The sequence below is a fragment of the Physella acuta genome, unplaced genomic scaffold (assembly GCF_028476545.2).
Source record: "Physella acuta isolate Inbredline_101_S28 unplaced genomic scaffold, ASM2847654v3 ptg000108l, whole genome shotgun sequence".
Lineage (NCBI taxonomy): Eukaryota > Metazoa > Mollusca > Gastropoda > Physidae > Physella > Physella acuta.
The window spans coordinates 74,846-97,266 of NW_026731628.1; the positions used below are offsets into that span (position 1 = coordinate 74,846).

Consider the following 22,421-nt stretch of genomic DNA (forward strand, 5'->3'; position numbering starts at 1 on the left):
ATACGACATCTGAAGTGTGTCATCTAAATTTAGACATTTAAAGTAGGACATCTGAAGTGGGACATCTGAAGAAGTAGGACATCTGAAGAAGTAGGACATCTGAAGAAGTAGGACATATGAAGAAGTAGGACATCTGAAGTAGGACATCTGAAGTAGGACATCTGAAGTAGGACATCTGAAGAAGTAGGACATCTGAAGTAGGACATCTGAAGTAGAACTGCTAAAGTATGGCCGCCGAAGAGTAGCACATATTTAACATCTGGAGTATGACACCTGACGTATGATCGATTTACGACATCTAATGTATGACATTTTGAAAATGGAACTAAATACATACCGTAAAGATTGGTAGACTGGGTTGACCATGTTATAGAGTCTATGCCACAACGGTTCAGGTGAAGTAGTGTGTATCTGTAAGGTCTGTTACCATATCAATTATATGATGGTACGTCTAAATATTTGGTAGGTAGAACTTGTCAAAGCAGGACACTTAGCATCTGAAATGTAGCTCAAAATGTGTTATTTATCACCTGCAGATATATATTCAAAGTACAATGACATAGACACCGTAAAGAGGGGTCAACATTTTAAAGTTATTTCAATGTCAACTTATTCATGTTTGTTGGGTCCATAATTAAACAAACTAGTGGGTAAAATCGTAGAAGAATTATAAGTCAAACTTTAAACTAAACAAAATAAAGCTGGTTAAAAAGCTTGGTTCATAGGCGACCAAATAGTACTATCATGATGGGTCTATCACAGGCTAAATAAGTTGGGCCGTTGTGGGTCTATGAGAGGCTAAATAAGTTGGGCCATAGTGGGTCTATCACAGACTAAATAATTTGGGTCATAGTGGGTCTATCACAGGCTAAATAAGTTGGGCCATAGTGGGTCTATCACAGGCTAAATAATTTAGGTCATAGTGGGTCTATCACTGACTAAATAATTTAGGTCATAGTGGGTCTATCACTGACTAAATAATTTGGGTCATAGTGGGTGTATCAATGACTGAATAATTTGGGTCATAGTGGGTCTATCACTGACTAAATAATTTAGGTCATAGTGGGTCTATCACTGACTAAATAATTTGGGTCATAGTGGGTGTATCAATGACTGAATAATTTGGGTCATAGTGGGTCTATCACTGACTAAATAATTTAGGTCATAGTGGGTCTATCACTGACTAAATAATTTAGGTCATAGTGGGTCTATCACTGACTAAATAATTTGGGTCATAGTGGGTGTATCAATGACTGAATAATTTGGGTCATAGTGGGTCTATCACTGACTAAATAAGTTGGGCCAAAGTGGGTAATCACAGACTAAATAATTTGGATCATAGTGGGTCTGTCACAAGCTAAATAATTTGGGCCAAAGTGGGTCTATCACAGGCTAAATAAGTTGGGCCAAACGGGTCTATCACTGACTAAATAATTTGGGTCATAGTGGGTCTATCACTGATTAAATAATTTGGGTCATAGTGGGTCTATCACTGACTAAATAATTTGGGTCATAGTGGGTCTATCACTGACTAAATAAGTTGGACCATAGTGGGTCTATCACAGGCTAAATAAGTTGGGCCAAAGTGGGTCTATCACTGACTAAATGATTTAGGTCATAGTGGGTATATCAATGACTAAATAATTTGGGCCATAGTGGGTCTATCACTGACTAAATAATTTAGGACATAGTGGGTCTATCACTGACTAAATAATTTGGGTCATAGTGGGTGTATCAATCACTGAATAATTTGGGTCATAGTGGGTCTATCACTGACTAAATAATTTGGGTCATAGTGGGTCTATCACTGACTAAATAATTTGGGTCATAGTGGGTCTATCACAAGCTAAATAAGTTGGGCCAAAGTGGGTAACCACAGACTAAATAATGTGGGTCATAGTGGGTCTATCACAAGCTAAATAAGTTGGGCAAAAGTGGGTAATCACAGACTAAATAATTTGGGTCATAGTGGGTCTATCACTGATTAAATAATTTGGGTCATAGTGGGTCTATCACTGATTAAATAATTTGGGTCATAGTGGGTCTATCACTGACTAAATAATTTGGGTCATAGTGGGTCTATCACAAGCTAAATAAGTTGGGCCAAAGTGGGTAATCACAGACTAAATAATTTGGGTCATAGTGGGTCTATCACAAGCTAAATAAGTTGGGCCAAAGTGGGTCTATCACAGGCTAAATAAGTTGGGCCAAACGGGTCTATCACTGACTAAATAATTTGGGTCATAGTGGGTCTATCACAAGCTCAATAAGTTGGGCCAAAGTGGGTAATCACAGACTAAATAATTTGGGTCATAGTGGGTCTATCACAAGCTAAATAAGTTGGGCCAAAGTGGGTCTATCACAGGCTAAATAAGTTGGGCCAAACGGGTCTATCACTGACTAAATAATTTGGGTCATAGTGGGTCTATCACTGATTAAATAATTTGGGTCATAGTGGGTCTATCACTGACCAAATAATTTGGGTCATAGTGGGTCTATCACAGACTAAATAAGTTGGGCCAAACGGGTCTATCACTGACTAAATAATTTGGGTCATAGTGGGTCTATCACTGATTAAATAATTTGGGTCATAGTGGGTCTATCACTGACTAAATAATTTGGGTCATAGTGGGTCTATCACTGACTAAATAAGTTGGACCATAGTGGGTCTATCACAGGCTAAATAAGTTGGGCCAAAGTGGGTCTATCACTGACTAAATGATTTAGGTCATAGTGGGTATATCAATGACTAAATAATTTGGGCCATAGTGGGTCTATCACTGACTAAATAATTTAGGACATAGTGGGTCTATCACTGACTAAATAATTTGGGTCATAGTGGGTGTATCAATCACTGAATAATTTGGGTCATAGTGGGTCTATCACTGACTAAATAATTTGGGTCATAGTGGGTCTATCACTGACTAAATAATTTGGGTCATAGTGGGTCTATCACAAGCTAAATAAGTTGGGCCAAAGTGGGTAACCACAGACTAAATAATGTGGGTCATAGTGGGTCTATCACAAGCTAAATAAGTTGGGCAAAAGTGGGTAATCACAGACTAAATAATTTGGGTCATAGTGGGTCTATCACTGATTAAATAATTTGGGTCATAGTGGGTCTATCACTGATTAAATAATTTGGGTCATAGTGGGTCTATCACTGACTAAATAATTTGGGTCATAGTGGGTCTATCACAAGCTAAATAAGTTGGGCCAAAGTGGGTAATCACAGACTAAATAATTTGGGTCATAGTGGGTCTATCACAAGCTAAATAAGTTGGGCCAAAGTGGGTCTATCACAGGCTAAATAAGTTGGGCCAAACGGGTCTATCACTGACTAAATAATTTGGGTCATAGTGGGTCTATCACTGATTAAATAATTTGGGTCATAGTGGGTCTATCACTGACTAAATAATTTGGGTCATAGTGGGTCTATCACTGATTAAATAATTTGGGTCATAGTGGGTCTATCACTGACTAAATAATTTGGGTCATAGTGGGTAACCACAGACTAAATAAGTTGGGCCATAGTGGGTCTATCACAGGCTAAATAAGTTGGACCAAACGGGTCTATCAAAGGCTAATAAGTTGGTTCATAGTGGGTCTATCGCAAGGCTAAATAAGTTGGACCATTTTGATCACATACTAAATAAACTGGACAAATGTCCAATAGGACAACCAATGATTAGCGATCAAAATGTTTACAAGGTTCTAGTTCAGTTTAGAACAATTGTAATTAGAATAAACACGGACAAGTTGTATTAACCAACCTTTGAATCAGTTTCTTACTGTTCTGTATTACCTCTAATCGAGCCTCTGCTGTGTGAGAACCACAAGTGTCCCACATAAAATCTTATCGCTGGGTTCCACAGGTGTAAACATCGGACAGGACAGAGACGCGTCACTGTGGTCAGTCGTGTGATGTGTGAACTGTTAATCACACTGGCTGACACACTACACAAGGTGGTCAGGCAGATTGTCTCTCTTTGTTTACTCTCATTTCATGGCACACATCATAGTGTGTCAACATTAACGAGAGTAGATGCAACACTAACTTCTCTAGTGGCAACACATGTCTAGAGGCAACACTAACTTGTCTAGTGGTAACACTAACAAATGTAATGACAACACTAAGACATAAATCTCCCAGCATCACACAGACCATACATAAAACAACACAGTGCATGCCAGAAGTTTATTGCGTGTAAGTCGACTCGTATGCGTAGATGCCGTTGATCTTGGTGAAGCTCTCTGGTCCTGCCGGCGTCTGGTTGGTACCGTCACGGTTCAGCCTCATGATCCCCCTGGGGGAAAATAGCAGCACATTATCTGCATTGGTCAGGGTGGAACAGATTTTGGTATTATTGTTTCAAATATGATTCTTACAGAAATTATAGCGAGCCGCATATTAAAGTAAAGTTAACAAAGACGCATGTGAAAGTTAACAAAGACACCAGTGAAAATTAACAAAGACACCGGTGAACGTTAACAAAGATGCCTGTGAAAGTTAAATGAACCGGAATTGATCTCCCCTAAACTTTCTCGAATATTCTTATATGAAACAACAGGGGATGTCAACTCGGGATATAGACATGATTTTTAATCCATTTTAATTTTAAATACTTAAAGTTTTTAAAATAGAATAAAATCTCGTCGATAAAAGAATTGTACACCAGGTGAACGCCAAATAAAATGTGCATAATAGTGCTGAATATTATTAGTACTTTATAAATTCACATGCGTTTTTTGAGAAATCAGAAATAGCGAAAATTACTACTTCCGGTCAACGGAAAGTACTCAAAATTTGAAAGAAAGCAGATAATTAGATCTTTTACTTAGTTGTGAAATTTCATTTATCTATCTGAAATAGTACTGAAGTTGTAGACTTTTGAAAATTCAAAGTAGAAAAAGTTTCACTTCCGGTTATCGGAAATCGCTCAACAGTTGATACGAATCTACGATTTTGATATAATACTTATATTTGAAATTTCTTCAATCTAGCTGTATCGGTACTCAAGTTGTCGTGTTTACAGACACACACACATCCGCACACACACACACACACACACACACACACACACACACACACACACAAACATACGGACAAGATTGCAAAACTATGTTTTTTTCCGACTCAGGGAGGTGTAAAACGTCGAGATTTGCAAAAATCTCGGTTTTTTTTTTTTTTTTTGCATGATTACAAGACTTTCTCTATACTTCGTATATTCGAGAAAGTAAAAAAGATGCTGTGAAAGTTAACAAAGACGCCAGTGAAAGTTAACAAAGACCTGTGTGAAAGTTAACAAAGACGCCAGTGAAAGTTAACAAAGACTTGTGTGAAAGTTAACAAAGACGCCAGTGAAAGTTAACAAAGACCTGTGTGAAAGTTAACAAAGATGCCTGTGAAAGTTAACAAAGACGTGAAATTTAACAAAGACGTGAAAGTTAACAAAGACGCGTGTTTCACCACTTACTGTTTGTTCCAGTCACTGTAGAAGATGTAGCGTGACGTCAGTGTGATGCCAAAGAAGTGGGCGCCGTTGTCCATGTACAGGACTTTCCTGTTGCTGCCGTCTGTTTTCATCACCTCGATGGTCTTGGTGCCGGCGTCACAGAAATACAGCAGGCCAGCTAAACATTGAATTGTTTCGTCAGTTTAATAAACTTGATCGGCCTACATACAACGCTGACAACCCAAGTCTATACATATTATCAGCACCCACAAAGTGTGTGTCAATCTCCGCACATCCCCCCTCCTCCACCACCCCTCACATGTCTAATGTGTGGCATCAAACCAGAGTCTCCTTGTTACGCTGATAACTTCACCAACACTCAACTCTGATCTACACAACCCTGGCTAATATATGCCTACATTATACACCAACCACCACCTACACAACCCTGGCCAATATATGCCTACATTATACACCAACCACCACCTACACAACCCTGGCCAATATATGCCTACATTATACACCAACCACCACCTACACAACCCTGGCCAATATATGCCTACATTATACACCAACCACCAACCCTAGCCTGTATGCCTACATTATAGACCAACCACCCGCACACATAAACCAGAACGTACCCCTACATCCACCCCCACCCCCCCCCCCCCCCACATAAAACAGAAAGTACCCCCTACATCCACCCCCCCCCCCCCACATAAAACAGAAAGTACCCCTTACATCCACCCCCCCCCACATAAAACAGAAAGTACCCCCTACATCCACCCCCACCCCCCCCCCACATAAAACAGAAAGTACCCCCTACATCCACCCCCACCCCCCCCCCACATAAAACAGAAAGTACCCCCTACATCCACCCCCACCCCCCCCCCCCCACATAAAACAGAAAGTACCCCCTACATCCACCCCCCCCCCACATAAAACAGAAAGTACCCCCTACATCCACCCCCACCCCCCCCCCACATAAAACAGAAAGTACCCCCTACATCCACTCCCACCCCCCCCCACATAAAACAGAAAGTACCCCCTACATCCACCCCCCCCCCCCACATAAAACAGAAAGTACCCCCTACATCCACCCCCACCCCCCCACCCCCCACATAAAACAGAAAGTACCCCCTACATCCACCCCCACCCCCCCCCCCCCCACACAAAACAGAAAGTACCCCCTACATCCACCCCCCCCCCCACATAAAACAGAAAGTACCCCCTACATCCACCCCCCCCCCCACATAAAACAGAAAGTACCCCCTACATCCACACCCACCCCCCCCCCCTACATAAAACAGAACGTACCTCCTACATCCAGCGCTAGACCGTTAGGGTAGACCAGTCCAGTGGAGGCCACCGTCTGTCTGTTGGTGCCATCGTAGTTGGCCTTCTCTATTCTAGGTACGGTGCCCCAGTCCGTCCAGTAGACCACACTAGAACAGACACACCACAGGTTAAGTTGACGAGTCTTTAATATCAAGTCATTGAAAAAATAGTCGTCATAATTATTATCACAGTTATGTGGAAATTGGCTAAATAAAATGGTGACCGGAAAGATGCGCAACAAAAAAAAGGTATGTTTTTAAAAATCGATCATTTCTAGACGTTAACAAAGAATGACTATAGGAACATTGTAGCATAGCAAAACATTTCTCCACGTAACAAGGCAGAATAAAGATGTATTAGTAGAATTTGTTTGCATTTACGCATCTGTCTGTTTACGTAATAGCTAGGAACCTAATCAAATGGGGGACATTTTTTTTAAATGTGGAAATATTTACCTCTAGCTGTTTAAAATAGATCTGAATTTTATAGAATCTAAACAAGACATTGAAACAAAACCTTAAAATAGATGAATTTGTATAGAATCTACACAAGTTATTAAAACAAAAGCTTAAAATAGATCTGAATTTGTATAGAATCTACACAAGTTATTAAAACAAAAGCTTAAAATAGATCTGAATTTGTATAGAATCTACACAAAAGATTAAAACAAAACCTTACAATAGATGTGAATTTGTAGTGAACCTACACAAGAGATTAAAACAAAAGCTTAAAATAGATGTGAATGTGTATAGAATCTACACAAGACATTAAAACAAACCCAGTTACCCGGCATTTTTATCGAGGGCCAGAGCCCGGGGCTGGGCAACATTTGTGGCAACTATTCGGATCCCCATACCGTCCGGTGCCATGGCAACGATCCGTTTGTTTCCAGCGTCGGTGAAGAAAATCGTGTTCCGGTTCTTGTCAATAGCTAGCCCGTCTATTACAGTGCCTGGTCAAATATAGCAGCGGTCAGCGCAGGTCTAAATGGGGAGGGGGGCTAAATCCTTAAGTCATCTCAGGCCAAACTCAACAAGGACAAATGTTAATTGAAATGTTTCAAACTTATCAAACCTGTCTGTGGGGGTAGAACTGTCCTGATGTCCGTCCCCCTGTGATTCGAACTCCGAATCTCGGACGACGTGCTGTAGACCTCAGAGAAGTAAATCATCTTGTCGTTGGGGTCAAAGGTGATGGCCACAGGGTTAGGGGACGTATTGGGGACGATAGAGGTGTAGCTGTGGACACGTCAGCAGATGGTGGACACTTATGATGGTGGACACTTATGATGGTGGACACTTATGATGGTGGACACTTATGATGGTGGACACTTATGATGGTGGACACTTATGATGGTGGACACTTATGATGGTGGACACTTATGATGGTGGACACTTATGATGGTGGACACTTATGATGGGGGACACTTATGATGGTGGACACTTATGATGGGGGACACTTATGATGGTTGATACTTATGATGGGGGACACTTATGATGGTGGACACTTATGATGGGGGACACTTATGATGGTTGATACTTATGATGGGGGACACTTATGATGGTGGACACTTATGATGGGGGACACTTATGATGGTGGACACTTATGATGGTGGACACTTATGATGGTGGATACTTATGATGGTAGACACTTATGATGGTGGACACTTATGATGGTGGACACTTATGATGGTGGACACTTATGATGGTAGACACTTATGATGGGGGACACTTATGATGGTGGACACTTATGATGGTAGACACTTATGATGGTGGACACTTATGATGGTAGACACTTATGATGGGGGACACTTATGATGGTGGACACTTATGATGGTAGACACTTATGATGGTGGACACTTATGATGGTAGACACTTATGATGGGGGACACTTATGATGGTGGACACTTATGATGGTAGACACTTATGATGGTGGACACTTATGATGGTGGACACTTATGATGGTAGACACTTATGATGGTGGACACTTATGATGGTAGACACTTATGATGGGGGACACTTATGATGGTGGACACTTATGATGGTAGACACTTATGATGGTGGACACTTATGATGGTGTATCGTGGAGAGCCACACCTCACTATTTTGTTTCTTTTTATAAAGACACTTCATACAATCATGTAATCAACTATTACTGCTGTATGCTAACTATCAAAGGAAACATGCCCAGCTTGCACTGTAAAACATCCCAACATTTTTTTAAACAACTTCTCACCAGTGGCGTAGCTACCGTAAAGCTAGCGTAAGCAAGGCATTGGGGCCCAAGGCAAATAGGGGCCCTTTTTCGAAAGGTTGAGAGGGGGGTGCAAATCGAAAGTCTGAGGGGGGGGGTGCAAATCCCCGGTCGCCGGGAAGGGGCCCACTAACACTTTTTGCATAGGGGCCCAAAAATCCTAGCTACGCCACTGCTTCTCACCTGTAAGTGTTGAGGTCCATTCGTACCAACAGCCCAGTGTAAACATCACAGAACACGAGGAAGTTGTCGATGTCGCTGTCTGTACAGAGGACGACAAATGTCAGGATTTAAAATAAGATAAGCATAGGACTATCTTCTTTTTACGGTAGCAAAATTTGCACTTAACAATAACCTCGCTCTTCCAACATCCTACATCACCCCATCTTCCACCCCCACTATCCCACACCCCCACAATCCTCCACCTGCAATTTTCAACCCCCACCATCCCCCACCCTATCCCACCATCATATATCCCCACCATCTTCTACCCCCACCCTACCATCCACCACCCCACAATCCTCCAATCACAATCCTCCATTTGCAATCCACCATCCCCTGCCCAAGTTCCCCACCCCTATCCCACCATCTTCTACCACAACAAACACAACACCCTCAATCCTCCACCTCCAGCACCCCCCCCCCCCCCACACCGTACCTTGAAATCCGAGCTGCAATGGCGGCTCACAGATAGCCCCAGCGTCCTCTGTGTGAGTGCAGTCATGTACGCCCCAGTTGTCGGGTCCGAACCCACACTCCACGATGTGCTTCTCTGTGCCCGTGCAGTTGACCTCGTCAAGTGAGATCATACCGAACCCGTTACCTTGGCTACTCTGGCTAGTGGCCTTGGCATTGGTGCTGTCATCCAACCAAAAATACGCTTCATTAGCACGAGGTATTATGCTAATAGGTTTCACATCGACCCTAGCAAAACTCAAACATTCTGAAGTTTTATTTATGTAATAAGTTTTAAACTGCTCACTTGGATTCAACTTAAAGTTACATTTGAAGTGAGGAAGTGATTGAGGGACTTTGAGAACCATCCCACTAATCATCCAACAATGAACCATCCAACAAACCATCCAACGATCCATTCAACAAACCATCCAACAAACCATCCAACAAACCAACAAACCATCCAACAAAACATCCAAGAAAACATCCAAGAAAACATCCAAGAAAACATCCAACAAACCATTCAACAAACCATCCAACAAACCATCCAACAAACCATCCAACAAACCATCCAACAAACCATCCAACGAACCATCCAACAAACCAACAAACCATCCAACAAAACATCCAAGAAAACATCCAAGAAAACATCCAAGAAAACATCCAACAAACCATTCAACAAACCATCCAACAAATCATCCAACAAACTATCCAACAAACCATCCAACAAACCATCCAACAAACCACCCAACAAACCATCCAACAAACCATCCAACAAACCATCCAACAAACCATCCAACAAACCACCCAACAAACCATCCAGCAAAACATCCAACAAACCATCCAACAAACCAAACCATCCAACAAACCATCCAACAAACCATCCAACAAACCATCCAACAAACCATCCAACAAACCATCCAACAAACCATCCAACAAACCATCCAACAAACCATCCAACAAACCATCCAACAAACCATCCAACAAACCATCCAACAAACCATCCAACAAACCATCCAACAAACCATCCAACAAACCATCCAACAAACCATCCAACAAACCATCCAACAAACCATCCAACAAAACATCCAAGAAAACATCCAAGAAAACATCCAAGAAAACATCCAACAAACCATTCAACAAACCATCCAACAAATCATCCAACAAACTATCCAACAAACCATCCAACAAACCATCCAACAAACCACCCAACAAACCATCCAACAAACCATCCAACAAACCATCCAACAAACCATCCAACAAACCACCCAACAAACCATCCAGCAAAACATCCAACAAACCATCCAACAAACCAAACCATCCAACAAACCATCCAACAAACCATCCAACAAACCATCCAACAAACCATCCAACAAACCATCCAACAAACCATCCAACAAACCATCCAACAAACCATCCAACAAACCATCCAACAAACCATCCAACAAACCATCCAACAAACCATCCAACAAACCATCCAACAAACCATCCAACAAACCATCCAACAAACCATCCAACAAACCATCCAACAAACCATCCAACAAACCATCCAACAAACCATCCAACAAACCACCTACCCATCAAAGCCCATCATACGACAGACGACCTTGGCGTCGTTGTCGTCCCAGTGGTCGTCACAGATGGTGCCCCACTGGCTGTTGGCGAAAATCTCCACCCGACCAGTGGTGGCGTCACCCAGACCACCCATACGGACAAACACGTGACTGGGGTCAAAGTGTACTGGAGAGGGCGTTGTCACACCTGGTGCCATGGTAACAGGTAAATAGTTTTAAACTACAATGTCAAACAGTAAATTTTTTTTAGAGTCTTTTCTAGAAAATTACGTAATTTTTTTTTTTTTTTACATAGCAAATCATTCCACATTATAACGTTTACAGTCAAAGGAAATTACTTTGCGAATCAGAAGCGACTGAAAACAAAAGCATAATGGCTTATCTGGCTAATCAGCTATACACTAACCTACCTGGCAAGTCTGTCCCGTATTTATGAACCCTGATGTCTGACAACTCCTTGAAGCTAGGTGGACCAACTACCGTCTGTCCTGTGCCGTCTTTGTTGACCCTCATCAAAGTACTGAAGTAAAAGGTTCATCAGGTTAAACTTTGTTGACCCTCATCAAAGTACTAAAGTAAAAGGTTCATCAGGTTAAACTTTGTTGACCCTCATCAAAGTACTGAAGTAAAAGGTTCATCAGGTTAAACTTTGTTGACCCTCATCAATGTACTGAAGTAAAAGGTTCATCAGGTTAAACTGTGTTGACCCTCATCAAAGTACTGAAGTAAAAGGTTCATCAGGTTAAACTTTGTTGACCCTCATCAAAGTACTGAAGTAAAAGGTTCATCAGGTTAAACTTTGTTGACCCTCATCAAAGTACTAAAGTAAAAGGTTCATCAGGTTAAACTTTGTTGACCCTCATCAAAGTACTGAAGTAAAAGGTTCATCAGGTTAAACTTTGTTGACCCTCATCAATGTACTGAAGTAAAAGGTTCATCAGGTTAAACTTTGTTGACCCTCATCAATGTACTGAAGTAAAAGGTTCATCAGGTTAAACTTTGTTGACCCTCATCAATGTACTGAAGTAAAAGGTTCATCAGGTTAAACTTTGTTGACCCTCATCAATGTACTGAAGTAAAAGGTTCATCAGGTTAAACTGTGTTGACCCTCATCAAAGTACTGAAGTAAAAGGTTCATCAGGTTAAACTTTGTTGACCCTCATCAAAGTACTAAAGTAAAAGGTTCATCAGGTTAAACTTTGTTGACCCTCATCAAAGTACTGAAGTAAAAGGTTCATCAGGTTAAACTTTGTTGACCCTCATCAATGTACTGAAGTAAAAGGTTCATCAGGTTAAACTGTGTTGACCCTCATCAAAGTACTGAAGTAAAAGGTTCATCAGGTTAAACTTTGTTGACCCTCATCAAAGTACTGAAGTAAAAGGTTCATCAGGTTAAACTTTGTTGACCCTCATCAAAGTACTAAAGTAAAAGGTTCATCAGGTTAAACTTTGTTGACCCTCATCAAAGTACTGAAGTAAAAGGTTCATCAGGTTAAACTTTGTTGACCCTCATCAATGTACTGAAGTAAAAGGTTCATCAGGTTAAACTTTGTTGACCCTCATCAATGTACTGAAGTAAAAGGTTCATCAGGTTAAACTTTGTTGACCCTCATCAATGTACTGAAGTAAAAGGTTCATCAGGTTAAACTTTGTTGACCCTCATCAATGTACTGAAGTAAAAGGTTCATCAGGTTAAACTTTGTTGACCCTCATCAAAGTACTGAAGTAAAAGGTTCATCAGGTTAAACTTTGTTGACCCTCATCAAAGTACTGAAGTAAAAGGTTCATCAGGTTAAAGTTCGGTGGCCAGAGTTTCTTTCATGAATCTCTTTGAGGTGGCGGAGTCCGTCCGTCCCCCCCCCCCCCCCCCCCCAACGAAATATAATTTATATAGAAATATATACACATTTAAAATTCCACCCCCCAGGAGAAAAAGTCTGAAAGAAACACAGTTGTTGGCCGACAACCCACTCGAGGTCCAAGTTTGTTCTCCTTGGGCAAACATAAAAACCCACCCGCCATTTTTGAACTTATCTCTAAGGAGGTCATTTGTTTGAAATTCAATGACCTCCATCGGCAGTTCATCTGAGCAACTGGTTACATTTGCTTCAATTGGGGTTTGAAACAGTCTCACTTCTTCTGCCTTTGAATCCTAGTCAGAAAACTTACTGAAACTGCAGCTGGAGGTCTTTAATGATCTCGCATGCAAATGATGTGGGGAACATAGCTGTTGCTTCAGCCATGAAGACCTTGCACTGCTGGAAATGCATCAAGTTGTTGTCCTGTACTTGTTCCAAAAACATGGAACAGCTGTCCAGTGACTCATCCATTGCAATAGAAAAGTGGCAAAACTTGTTAGCAGTTTTCACTATTTGAGTCACAATGTTTTCATCAATGTCTGCAACACGGAGGGCAATGGTATTTGCACCTAAAGCTATATTATCAAATTGTTTTGAATTTTCTGGGCAAAGTTTCTTAGCCACCTGTAACAAACATTTTTTTCCGTGAACAAAAAGATCTCCGCGGGCCGGATGAGAGGACCTTGCGGGCCGCATTTGGCCCGCGGGCCGTAGTTTGGAGACCCCCTGGGTTAAAAGGAACAGCTGCAATCAATGTTTGTTTTATTTACACCCATCAAATAGTTCTTCTGATGACATCCATTTATTGTTGTTGTATTTATACCCAGACATCACAAGATGATCAGCTTCAGCTCCATACGGAGTTGACACCCCAGTCCGGTGGTTTAATTATTGGTGTTTTAATTATTGGTGTTTTAATTATTGGTGTATTAATTATTGGTGTTTTAATTATTGGTGTATTAATTATTGGTGTTTTAATTATTGGTGTTTTAATTATTGGTGGTTTAATTATTGGTGTTTTAATTATTGGTGTATTAATTATTGGTGTTTTAATTATTGGTGTATTAATTATTGGTGTTTTAATTATTGGTGTTTTAATTAGTCTCGTGGCATTTAGGCGGGTAACAGTCTGCTGGCTAACATTGCAGACAATGGCGTATACGAGAGAGGGGGAGAGAGGAGATAAAGAGAGAGAGAGAGAGAGAGAGAGAGAGGAGATAAAGAGGAAGAGAGAGAGTAGAGAAGATGATCAAAAGCTTACTCTCTGTTCCAGTCCGTGTAGTAGAGATAGTCGCCAAAGACATCGATGGAGAAGAAGTGTGAGCCCGGGTCTTTGAGAATCTCTCGTCTGCTGGTGCCCTGTAGGGTGATGGTCTCAATCGTCCCCAGCCCGCCGTCCACAAAATAGAGTTTGTTGGCTACAACAGATCAACAGTTGGTTAGTTACATTCTCAAGTGTCCTATCTCTACAAAAGTACTCTGCTAACTAAACAAAAGCCATAGTCTACTGTCAAAGCTTACAGTCTCAGTCCTATCTCTACAGAAGTACTCTGCTAACTAATCAAGGCAATAGGACAACAGTCTACTGCCAAAGCTTACCGTTATAATCAATAGCCAATCCATTCGGCCACTTGAGGTTTGAACCCACGAGAGTTACTCTGTTAGTTCCGTCATAGTTGGCCGACTCTATCTTGGGAGACGCCCCCCAGTCTGTCCAGTACATGGTCCTGTGGAGGGAAGGAAACGGATGTACCTGGTAGACTACAGATGACCAGCTATAGTCAATTGTCATTCAGTTGTGTTACTTGAAAGCTCTAAATGTGATAAGGAATATTTTTAACGGAAAATTTCATTGGCGTATGTATTAACTTTTTTTTCTTAAATAATGGATGAAACATTGTGGTCAAATGTATTTACGGTCAACGAATGCTCAGCAAATGACTATTATATGCTATAAATAAGAGCAGCATTGACAGACCTTGACCTAGGGTCGAGGACGATGCCCCTGGGGTTGTCAAGGTTGGTGGTGATGACCTTCTTGTAGTCCGAGCCGTCTAGGTTGAGGGAGGCGATGATGTTGTTGCCGTCGTCGGTGTAGAAGAGTCGTCTGTTGAGGGGGTCCAACTGTAGCTTGTCTGGCTGGGAGTCTGTGGGGTGGGGTGGTGGTGGATGAAACATTGGTGGATGTTGGTGGATGATAGATTGGTGGATGTTGTGAGACAGATTCATAGACGGACGAGATTAAGTCAGAATGATTTGACCACTGTGGTAACAGGGCATGCTCATATCCAATTCTGTATATTTGTTTGTTTTTATTTTGCTATTATGTCTTTCATATTTGTTTTATACCTGTTTTATACCCTTTTTATGTCTGTCTATATATATATATATATATATATATATATATATATATATATATATATATATATATATATATATATATATATGTATGTTTGCATGTCTGTGAATGGCCTACCCCTGTTCAGTTGTTTGTATGTCTGTATGTACGTATATCTTCATGCTTGTCTATTTGTCTGCATGTATGTATTTCTGTGTGTATGTATATCTTCATGTTTGTCTATTTGTCTGCATGTATGTATGTCTGTATGTCTGTGACCTACTCCTATCGAGCTGCATCAAGTTCCTGATGTCCGTGCCGTCATACTTCATGCTGGTGATCTGTAGCAGACGACCGTCCACAAAGTAGATCCGCCCCAGACTCGGGTCGTAGTCGAAGCTGACAGGGGCGTAGTTCTGGCTGATTGGGATGGGGGTGAAGGACTGGCTCCTCAGGTTCATGCGGAATATCATCCCACCAAACCCGGTGTCCAGCAGAAATATGACGTCATCTTCTGGTGTCACTGTAAAACACAATGTACAGAAATGTGTGGGTACCATAGGTGTGATATGAAGGTTTGTGTCATGACAAGGTTTAACTGAATGTATTATGGGAAGGTTTGTGTGTGACAAGGTTCAAGTGTGCTCAACCGGTCTGTGAGGGTGTAACTGTGTTAAACCAGCCTGTGAAGGTGTAACTGTGTTAAACCAGCCTGTGATGGTGCAGCTATGTTAAACCAGCCTGTGAAGGTGTAACTGTGTTAAACCAGCCTGTGAGGGTGTAACTGTGTTAAACCAGCCTGTGAGTGTGTAACTGTGTTAAACCAGCCTGTGAGTGTGTAACTGTGTTAAACCAGCCTGTGAATGTGTAACTGTGTTAAACCAGCCTGTGAAGGTGTAACTGTGTTAAACCAGCCTGTGAGGGTGTAACTGTGTTAAACCAGCCTGTGATGGTGTTACTGTGTTAAACCAGCCTGTGAGTGTGTAACTGTGTTAAACCAGCCTATGATGGTGTAACTGTGTTAAACCAGCCTGTGAGTGTGTAACTGTGTTAAACCAGCCTGTGATGGTGTTACTGTGTTAAACCAGCCTGTGAGTGTGTAACTGTGTTAAACCAGCCTATGATGGTGTAACTGTGTTAAACCAGCCTGTGAGTGTGTAACTGTGTTAAACCAGCCTGTGAGTGTTGAACTGACCAGACGAGCACATGACCCCCGCGTCCTGCTGGTGGAGACAGCTGGTCACGCCCCACTGGCCGTGAGAGCACTGGTACAGGCTGGGTTCTGTCCCCTGGCACGTCACGTTGGTCAGCCAAATATTGTTCTGGCCAGGGTAGAAAGCTCCCCCACCGATGGCCGTAGCTCCATTTCTAAGGGGACATTTTAAACTTTATGGTCGTTATTAGTATTACAAAACACTTTTACATAAACATGCAAATTCTGCAATATCTTTACATTTTATTTCTACACAAAAAAAACACAAAAATAAACATTGATTACAATGTGTTGAATTGATATATTTTAAGTGAAAGCTGGAGATTAGACGAAACAAAACAAGCAGGGGTTAATTTGCTCGTGTTTCTTAATTGGGATCACGCTCAAATAAAAGTAAACTGAATTCAATATTTGTTGGAAAATAATGTATCAGTATTCAGTAATGTAGCTGCGTACTTAAGACTGACTTTTAATAATGTGTAATTTTACACAAACATAGCGTTTTGTATACCTTGGGTATGAAAATATTAGACGTTTGAAAAATAATTTTAGATATGACTTAAACTATCGTGTAAGCAAATTGCGATTGAACTATTTTAAGTATTTAGTTAATGGTAAATTGTATATTGAATCACAACCACAACATGGTATATTGTGTCCTGTGTCACCACTTGTGTCATATTGTGTCCTGTGTCACCACTTGTGTCATATTGTGTCTTGTGTCACCACTTGTGTCATATCGTGTCTTGTGTCACCATTTGTGTCATATTGTGTCTTGTGTCACCACTTGTGTCATATTGTGTCTTGTGTCACCACTTGTGTCATATTGTGTCTCATGTCACCACTTGTGTCATATTGTGTCCTGTGTCACCACTTGTGTCATATTGTGTCTTGTGTCACCACTTGTGTCATATCGTGTCTTGTGTCACCATTTGTGTCATATTGTGTCTTGTGTCACCACTTGTGTCATATTGTGTCCTGTGTCACCACTTGTGTCATATTGTGTCTTGTGTCACCACTTGTGTCATATTGTGTCTTGTGTCACCACTTGTGTCATATCGTGTCTTGTGTCACCATTTGTGTCATATTGTGTCTTGTGTCACCACTTGTGTCATATCGTGTCTTGTGTCACCATTTGTGTCATATTGTGTCTTGTGTCACCACTTGTGTCATATCGTGTCTTGTGTCACCATTTGTGTCATATTGTGTCTTGTGTCACCACTTGTGTCATATCGTGTCTTGTGTCACCATTTGTGTCATATTGTGTCTTGTGTCACCACTTGTGTCATATTGTGTCTCATGTCACCACTTACCCCTGGTAACCCAGCATGTTGCAGACAACCTTCGCGTCGTTGGTCGTCCAGTTGTCGTCACAGATACTCCCCCACCTCCCGTTGAAGAACACCTCCACCGTACCCTCATAGGCGTTGGTGCCACTGACCAGCCGGACATAGATATCAGAGGTTGAGGGGATCCCCACGGTGGGGGTGATCTCTGGAACCGTCAAGTTAACAGGTAAATAGACATGTGGGCAGGATATAGATATATGAACAGATTGTACAGACTAGAGCTTTTAACAACTGACCTGTCATGTAGATTGTCTTATAACAACTGACCTTGTCTTATAACAACTGACCTTGTCTTATAACAACTGACCTTGTCTTATAACAACTGACCTTGTCTTATAACAACTGACTTTGTCTTATAACAACTGACTTTGTCTTATTTCAACTGACTTGTCACATAAATTGTCTCATAACAACTAACCTTGTCTTATAACAACTGACCTTGTCTTATAACAACTGACCGGTCACATAAGTTGTCTCATAACAACTAACCGTGTCTTATAACAACTGACCTTGTCTTATAACAACTGACCGGTCACATAAGTTGTCTCATAACAACTAACCGTGTCTTATAACAACTGACCTTGTCTTATAACAACTGACCGGTCACATAAGTTGTCTTATAACAACTAACCGTGCCTTATAACAACTGACCTTGTCTTTTAACAACTGACCTACGTCCGAGCAAATATTTTGGTTACAGTTGTCTGTAGAGCAGCACTTGTTGCATAGCGTGACGTCACGTTTGTTCCTGTCAACCAGCGGTGACGTCTTGAGGTTTCTTTTCCTGCCAATGATGACGTCACTACCTATGACGTCACATACCTGTACAAATATATTTTAGAACCCCGCATTCAAGAAGAAGGTTCTCCTTTCTACTGAAAACGAATTTGCTGAAATCTAATTTGTGTTCTTGTATGTATAATCAAACTGTGCTAGTCGTACACATGTATTTAATATATCAGCCGTACACACGAACCGACCCACCAGACGTACAGATGTAACGACCCACCAGACGTACACATGTATTTAACACATAAGACGTACACATGTACAGATGCCGTACCTGGTTGCCATCAACTCTCTAGTGTACTCACCATCTGCTTCTCACAGCCCATATTGAAGTACTCCGTGAGTGAACCGCTCAGCCTTCTCTCTGTGAAACACGCCTGGTGAAAGATTGGAACTCAGCAATCTTGTAATCAAGCGCTTGAGTGGAACCCCCCAGGGAAAGTGGAAGAGAGGGCGCCCAAGACAGACCTGGAGTCTTCTCAAAGAACTGAAGCCAACAGGGATGTCTTGGGAGATGACAAAATTAATAGCCGGGGATAGGAAGAAATGGAAAGAAATGGTGGAGGCCCTATGTTCCATAAGGAGCAAAGAGGACTAAATCAAGTAAGTCAATGGTGTAACCAATGTCAGTGACGTTTTAAACATTCGATTCTTCTAATTTGTTATAAATTATAAAACCTTAGCCTTACCATACGAAATAAAACGGACAATCAGCTACATTAGCAAATAAATCATCCAAATGATTGTATGCGTAAAACATCTATGATTGTTTTTAACCAACAAGACGTCAACGGTCGTCACCAGCAAAGACACGGCAGAGGTGAAGTGGCTGACACCATTTATATGAATTGATGGCAATTTAAAAACATCGCAACTAACAAAAAATTTGGTGTTCACATGAAGAAAATATATGGAAGTAGAGGGGAGCTAACACCAAAATATGTATGGTTGTAGGGGGGGGGGGGTGAGGGGGAGACACCCTGGAAAAATTGTGAAAACGTTTGAAAATTTGCCCTCACTGACCTCGTCCCCTGCACATTGGGCTGTAGTGGTGCAGCTAGCCGGGTCGTTGATGGATGCACATTTGTAGCAGCTGAGTGCAGAAACTGAGGAGTACAGTAGGTGTTACGTCAAGTTACATACGTTTTACTTTCAGTTAAAGTAGGTGGTACGTCAAGTTACGTACGTTTTACGTCCAGTTAGAGTAGGTGGTACGTCAAGTTACATACGTTTTACCTTCAGTTACAGAAGGTGTTACGTCAAGTTACGTACGTTTTACCTTCAGTTAGAATTATAAATTTAAATATATATATATATATATATATATATATATATATATATATATATATATATATATATATATATATATATATATATAATTTTATACTTATAACAAAATATATACAATTGATATTTCAAATTCCATTTACAACAAAACATCAAGTACAATAAGTCCTAGCCGACCATTTGGGCTTCTAATCTATTTGTGTTTTGTTGGTGTAAGCTGACATTATGCACCAATGTTTGTTCTAAGAATGGTACACCGAGAAAATATTAACTTCATCAATGGGAGGATATGGTGGTTTCAATAGGTTGAGATGACACGGCCATGCAAACACTTTACGACATTAATAAATTGACAAAAGTACAATCTCCTACAATCTCATACAATCTCAGACAATCTCGTTCAATCTTCGGCAATCTTCTACAAATTCTATAATCTTAGACATTCTTCTATAATCTTCTACAATCTCGTACAATCTTCTACAATCTTCTACAATCTCGTACAATCTTCTACAATCTTCTACAATCTCGTACAATCTTCTACAATCTTCTACAATCTCCTACAATCTATTGCACTGAGCACTGTTTACAAGTGAGCTTAAATGTAAGTCTAGAAACATCCCGAGTTTGTTATCTGTACGATGGTTGGTAAAAGATGTCTCTTACCTTCCCATAGAACAGTTGACACAAGGACCAGAAAAACTGAAATATAAAAACATTTCACATCATAAAAATGTTCAGAAAATTTAGAAGAAAATGTGTTTTTAAATATTTAAATGTCATTTTAGTGCCATTCTCTACCATTCCCAGTATACGTGTAACGTCTATAACCACGTGACTCCCATAGATGCTTCTAGTGGATCACCTGCTAATGTTCTAGACGTTAAACCATGCTAAGTGTCACGTATAGTGTTATTTCCATGTATCATGTATAGTGTCATTTCTGTGTAATATGTATAGTGTCATTTCTATGTATCATGTATAGTGTCATTTCTGTGTAATATGTATAGTGTCATTTCTATGTATCATGTATAGCAGGGGTCTCCAAACTACGGCCCGCGGGCCGAATGCGGCCCGCGAGGTCCTCTCATCCGGCCCTCGGAGATCTTTTTGTCCACGAAAAAAATGTTTGTTGTAGGTGTCTGCGGAAAAATGCCACCCTAATAAGATGCCTGGAAGAAACTCTGGCCCCCGAACTTATATTTGATAGTTAGTGCGGCCCTCGGGGTGAAAAGTTTGGAGACCTCTGATGTATAGTGTCATTTCTGTATAATATGTATAGTGTCATTTCTGTATAATATGTATAGTTTATAATGTTGGTCACAAAGATGTTGACACAAAGTTTTCTAACGATTAAATCTTTTTCTAATACAGTCCTATACATACATTTTGTTTTCCATTACGATCCAGTTTTGAATGTGGTTTCTTAAGTAACTAGATGTGGCTCTAGTTTTAGAAAAGAAAATTGTTATATACTTGCTACCTTTTATTAAACCATGCTACTTCTGCTGCTAACTTTAATTTTAAAAAAAGCTTCTTAAGATATCCCATAAATCAACCGTTTGTTGTTGACTTTTACTATATCTATTCACATTGTTGCCGTTCTGGTTATATCGTTGACTACCGCGGTGCCTCTATCGTGTAGGTGTGTGAAATACAAACATTATACTCAGCTGGCAGAGTTCAGAGGTCAGAAAATCCCTCATCTCCTGCTGTCGGTCGGTCAATATTAAATGTCTTTAGTCTAATGAGTTTTCCTGTCCGCCATCACAGTCTGTAGTCCAAACAAATCTACCCCCAACCACTCGCACGTGCATCAATCACATGATTCTACACACATTAAAACTAATTACTGATAAAAGTTAGTTTATAACACTTACATGCCGAAATCATTTTCGTCACCAAATCTTTAACTGACTTGTGTTAATGAATCCAGCTTTATACAGCTAAATCTATACTATGTGTATAACTTTTACACAGAAAAGACTTAACGACACACTTAGTTGAAGATTAGTTGTATGAACGAGGTTTCCACACTTGTCTTATCAGTCGACAATTTCCTAACTGTAACTCAGTGTTTATAGTCTGCATGTCAGCTAAAAAGTAAAAGTTAATGACAACTTATTGACAGGTAAATAAATACAACCTGTAAAAGGAATTCGTTTCACATTAGTGAATGCATTAGTGAATTAATGTTATTTTGTTCACGGGGGATTCTGCGTTCTCACAAATATATATACATATATACTATATACATGTATAACATATATATATATATATATATATATATATA

General features: G+C 40.5%; 1 protein-coding gene across 1 annotated transcript; it reads right to left on the minus strand.

The window, feature by feature from the left end:
- Positions 1 to 4,183: 4,183 nt before the first annotated feature.
- On the minus strand, positions 4,184 to 22,174 carry LOC131933838 (low-density lipoprotein receptor-related protein 4). The gene is made up of 20 exons (XM_059290381.1): positions 22,009 to 22,174; positions 20,795 to 20,830; positions 19,868 to 19,950; positions 19,150 to 19,221; positions 18,727 to 18,877; positions 18,020 to 18,200; positions 16,689 to 16,861; positions 15,777 to 16,016; positions 15,134 to 15,302; positions 14,755 to 14,882; positions 14,417 to 14,573; positions 11,707 to 11,816; positions 11,300 to 11,483; positions 9,706 to 9,905; positions 9,231 to 9,309; positions 7,869 to 8,032; positions 7,581 to 7,746; positions 6,774 to 6,901; positions 5,478 to 5,634; positions 4,184 to 4,307 (listed from the first exon to the last, which is right to left on the minus strand). The coding sequence occupies exons 1-20, from the start codon at positions 22,019 to 22,021 to the stop codon at positions 4,199 to 4,201; spliced, it is 2,700 nt and encodes an 899-aa protein (XP_059146364.1). The 5' UTR covers positions 22,022 to 22,174; the 3' UTR covers positions 4,184 to 4,198.
- Between the last annotated feature and the right edge of the window lie 247 nt (positions 22,175 to 22,421).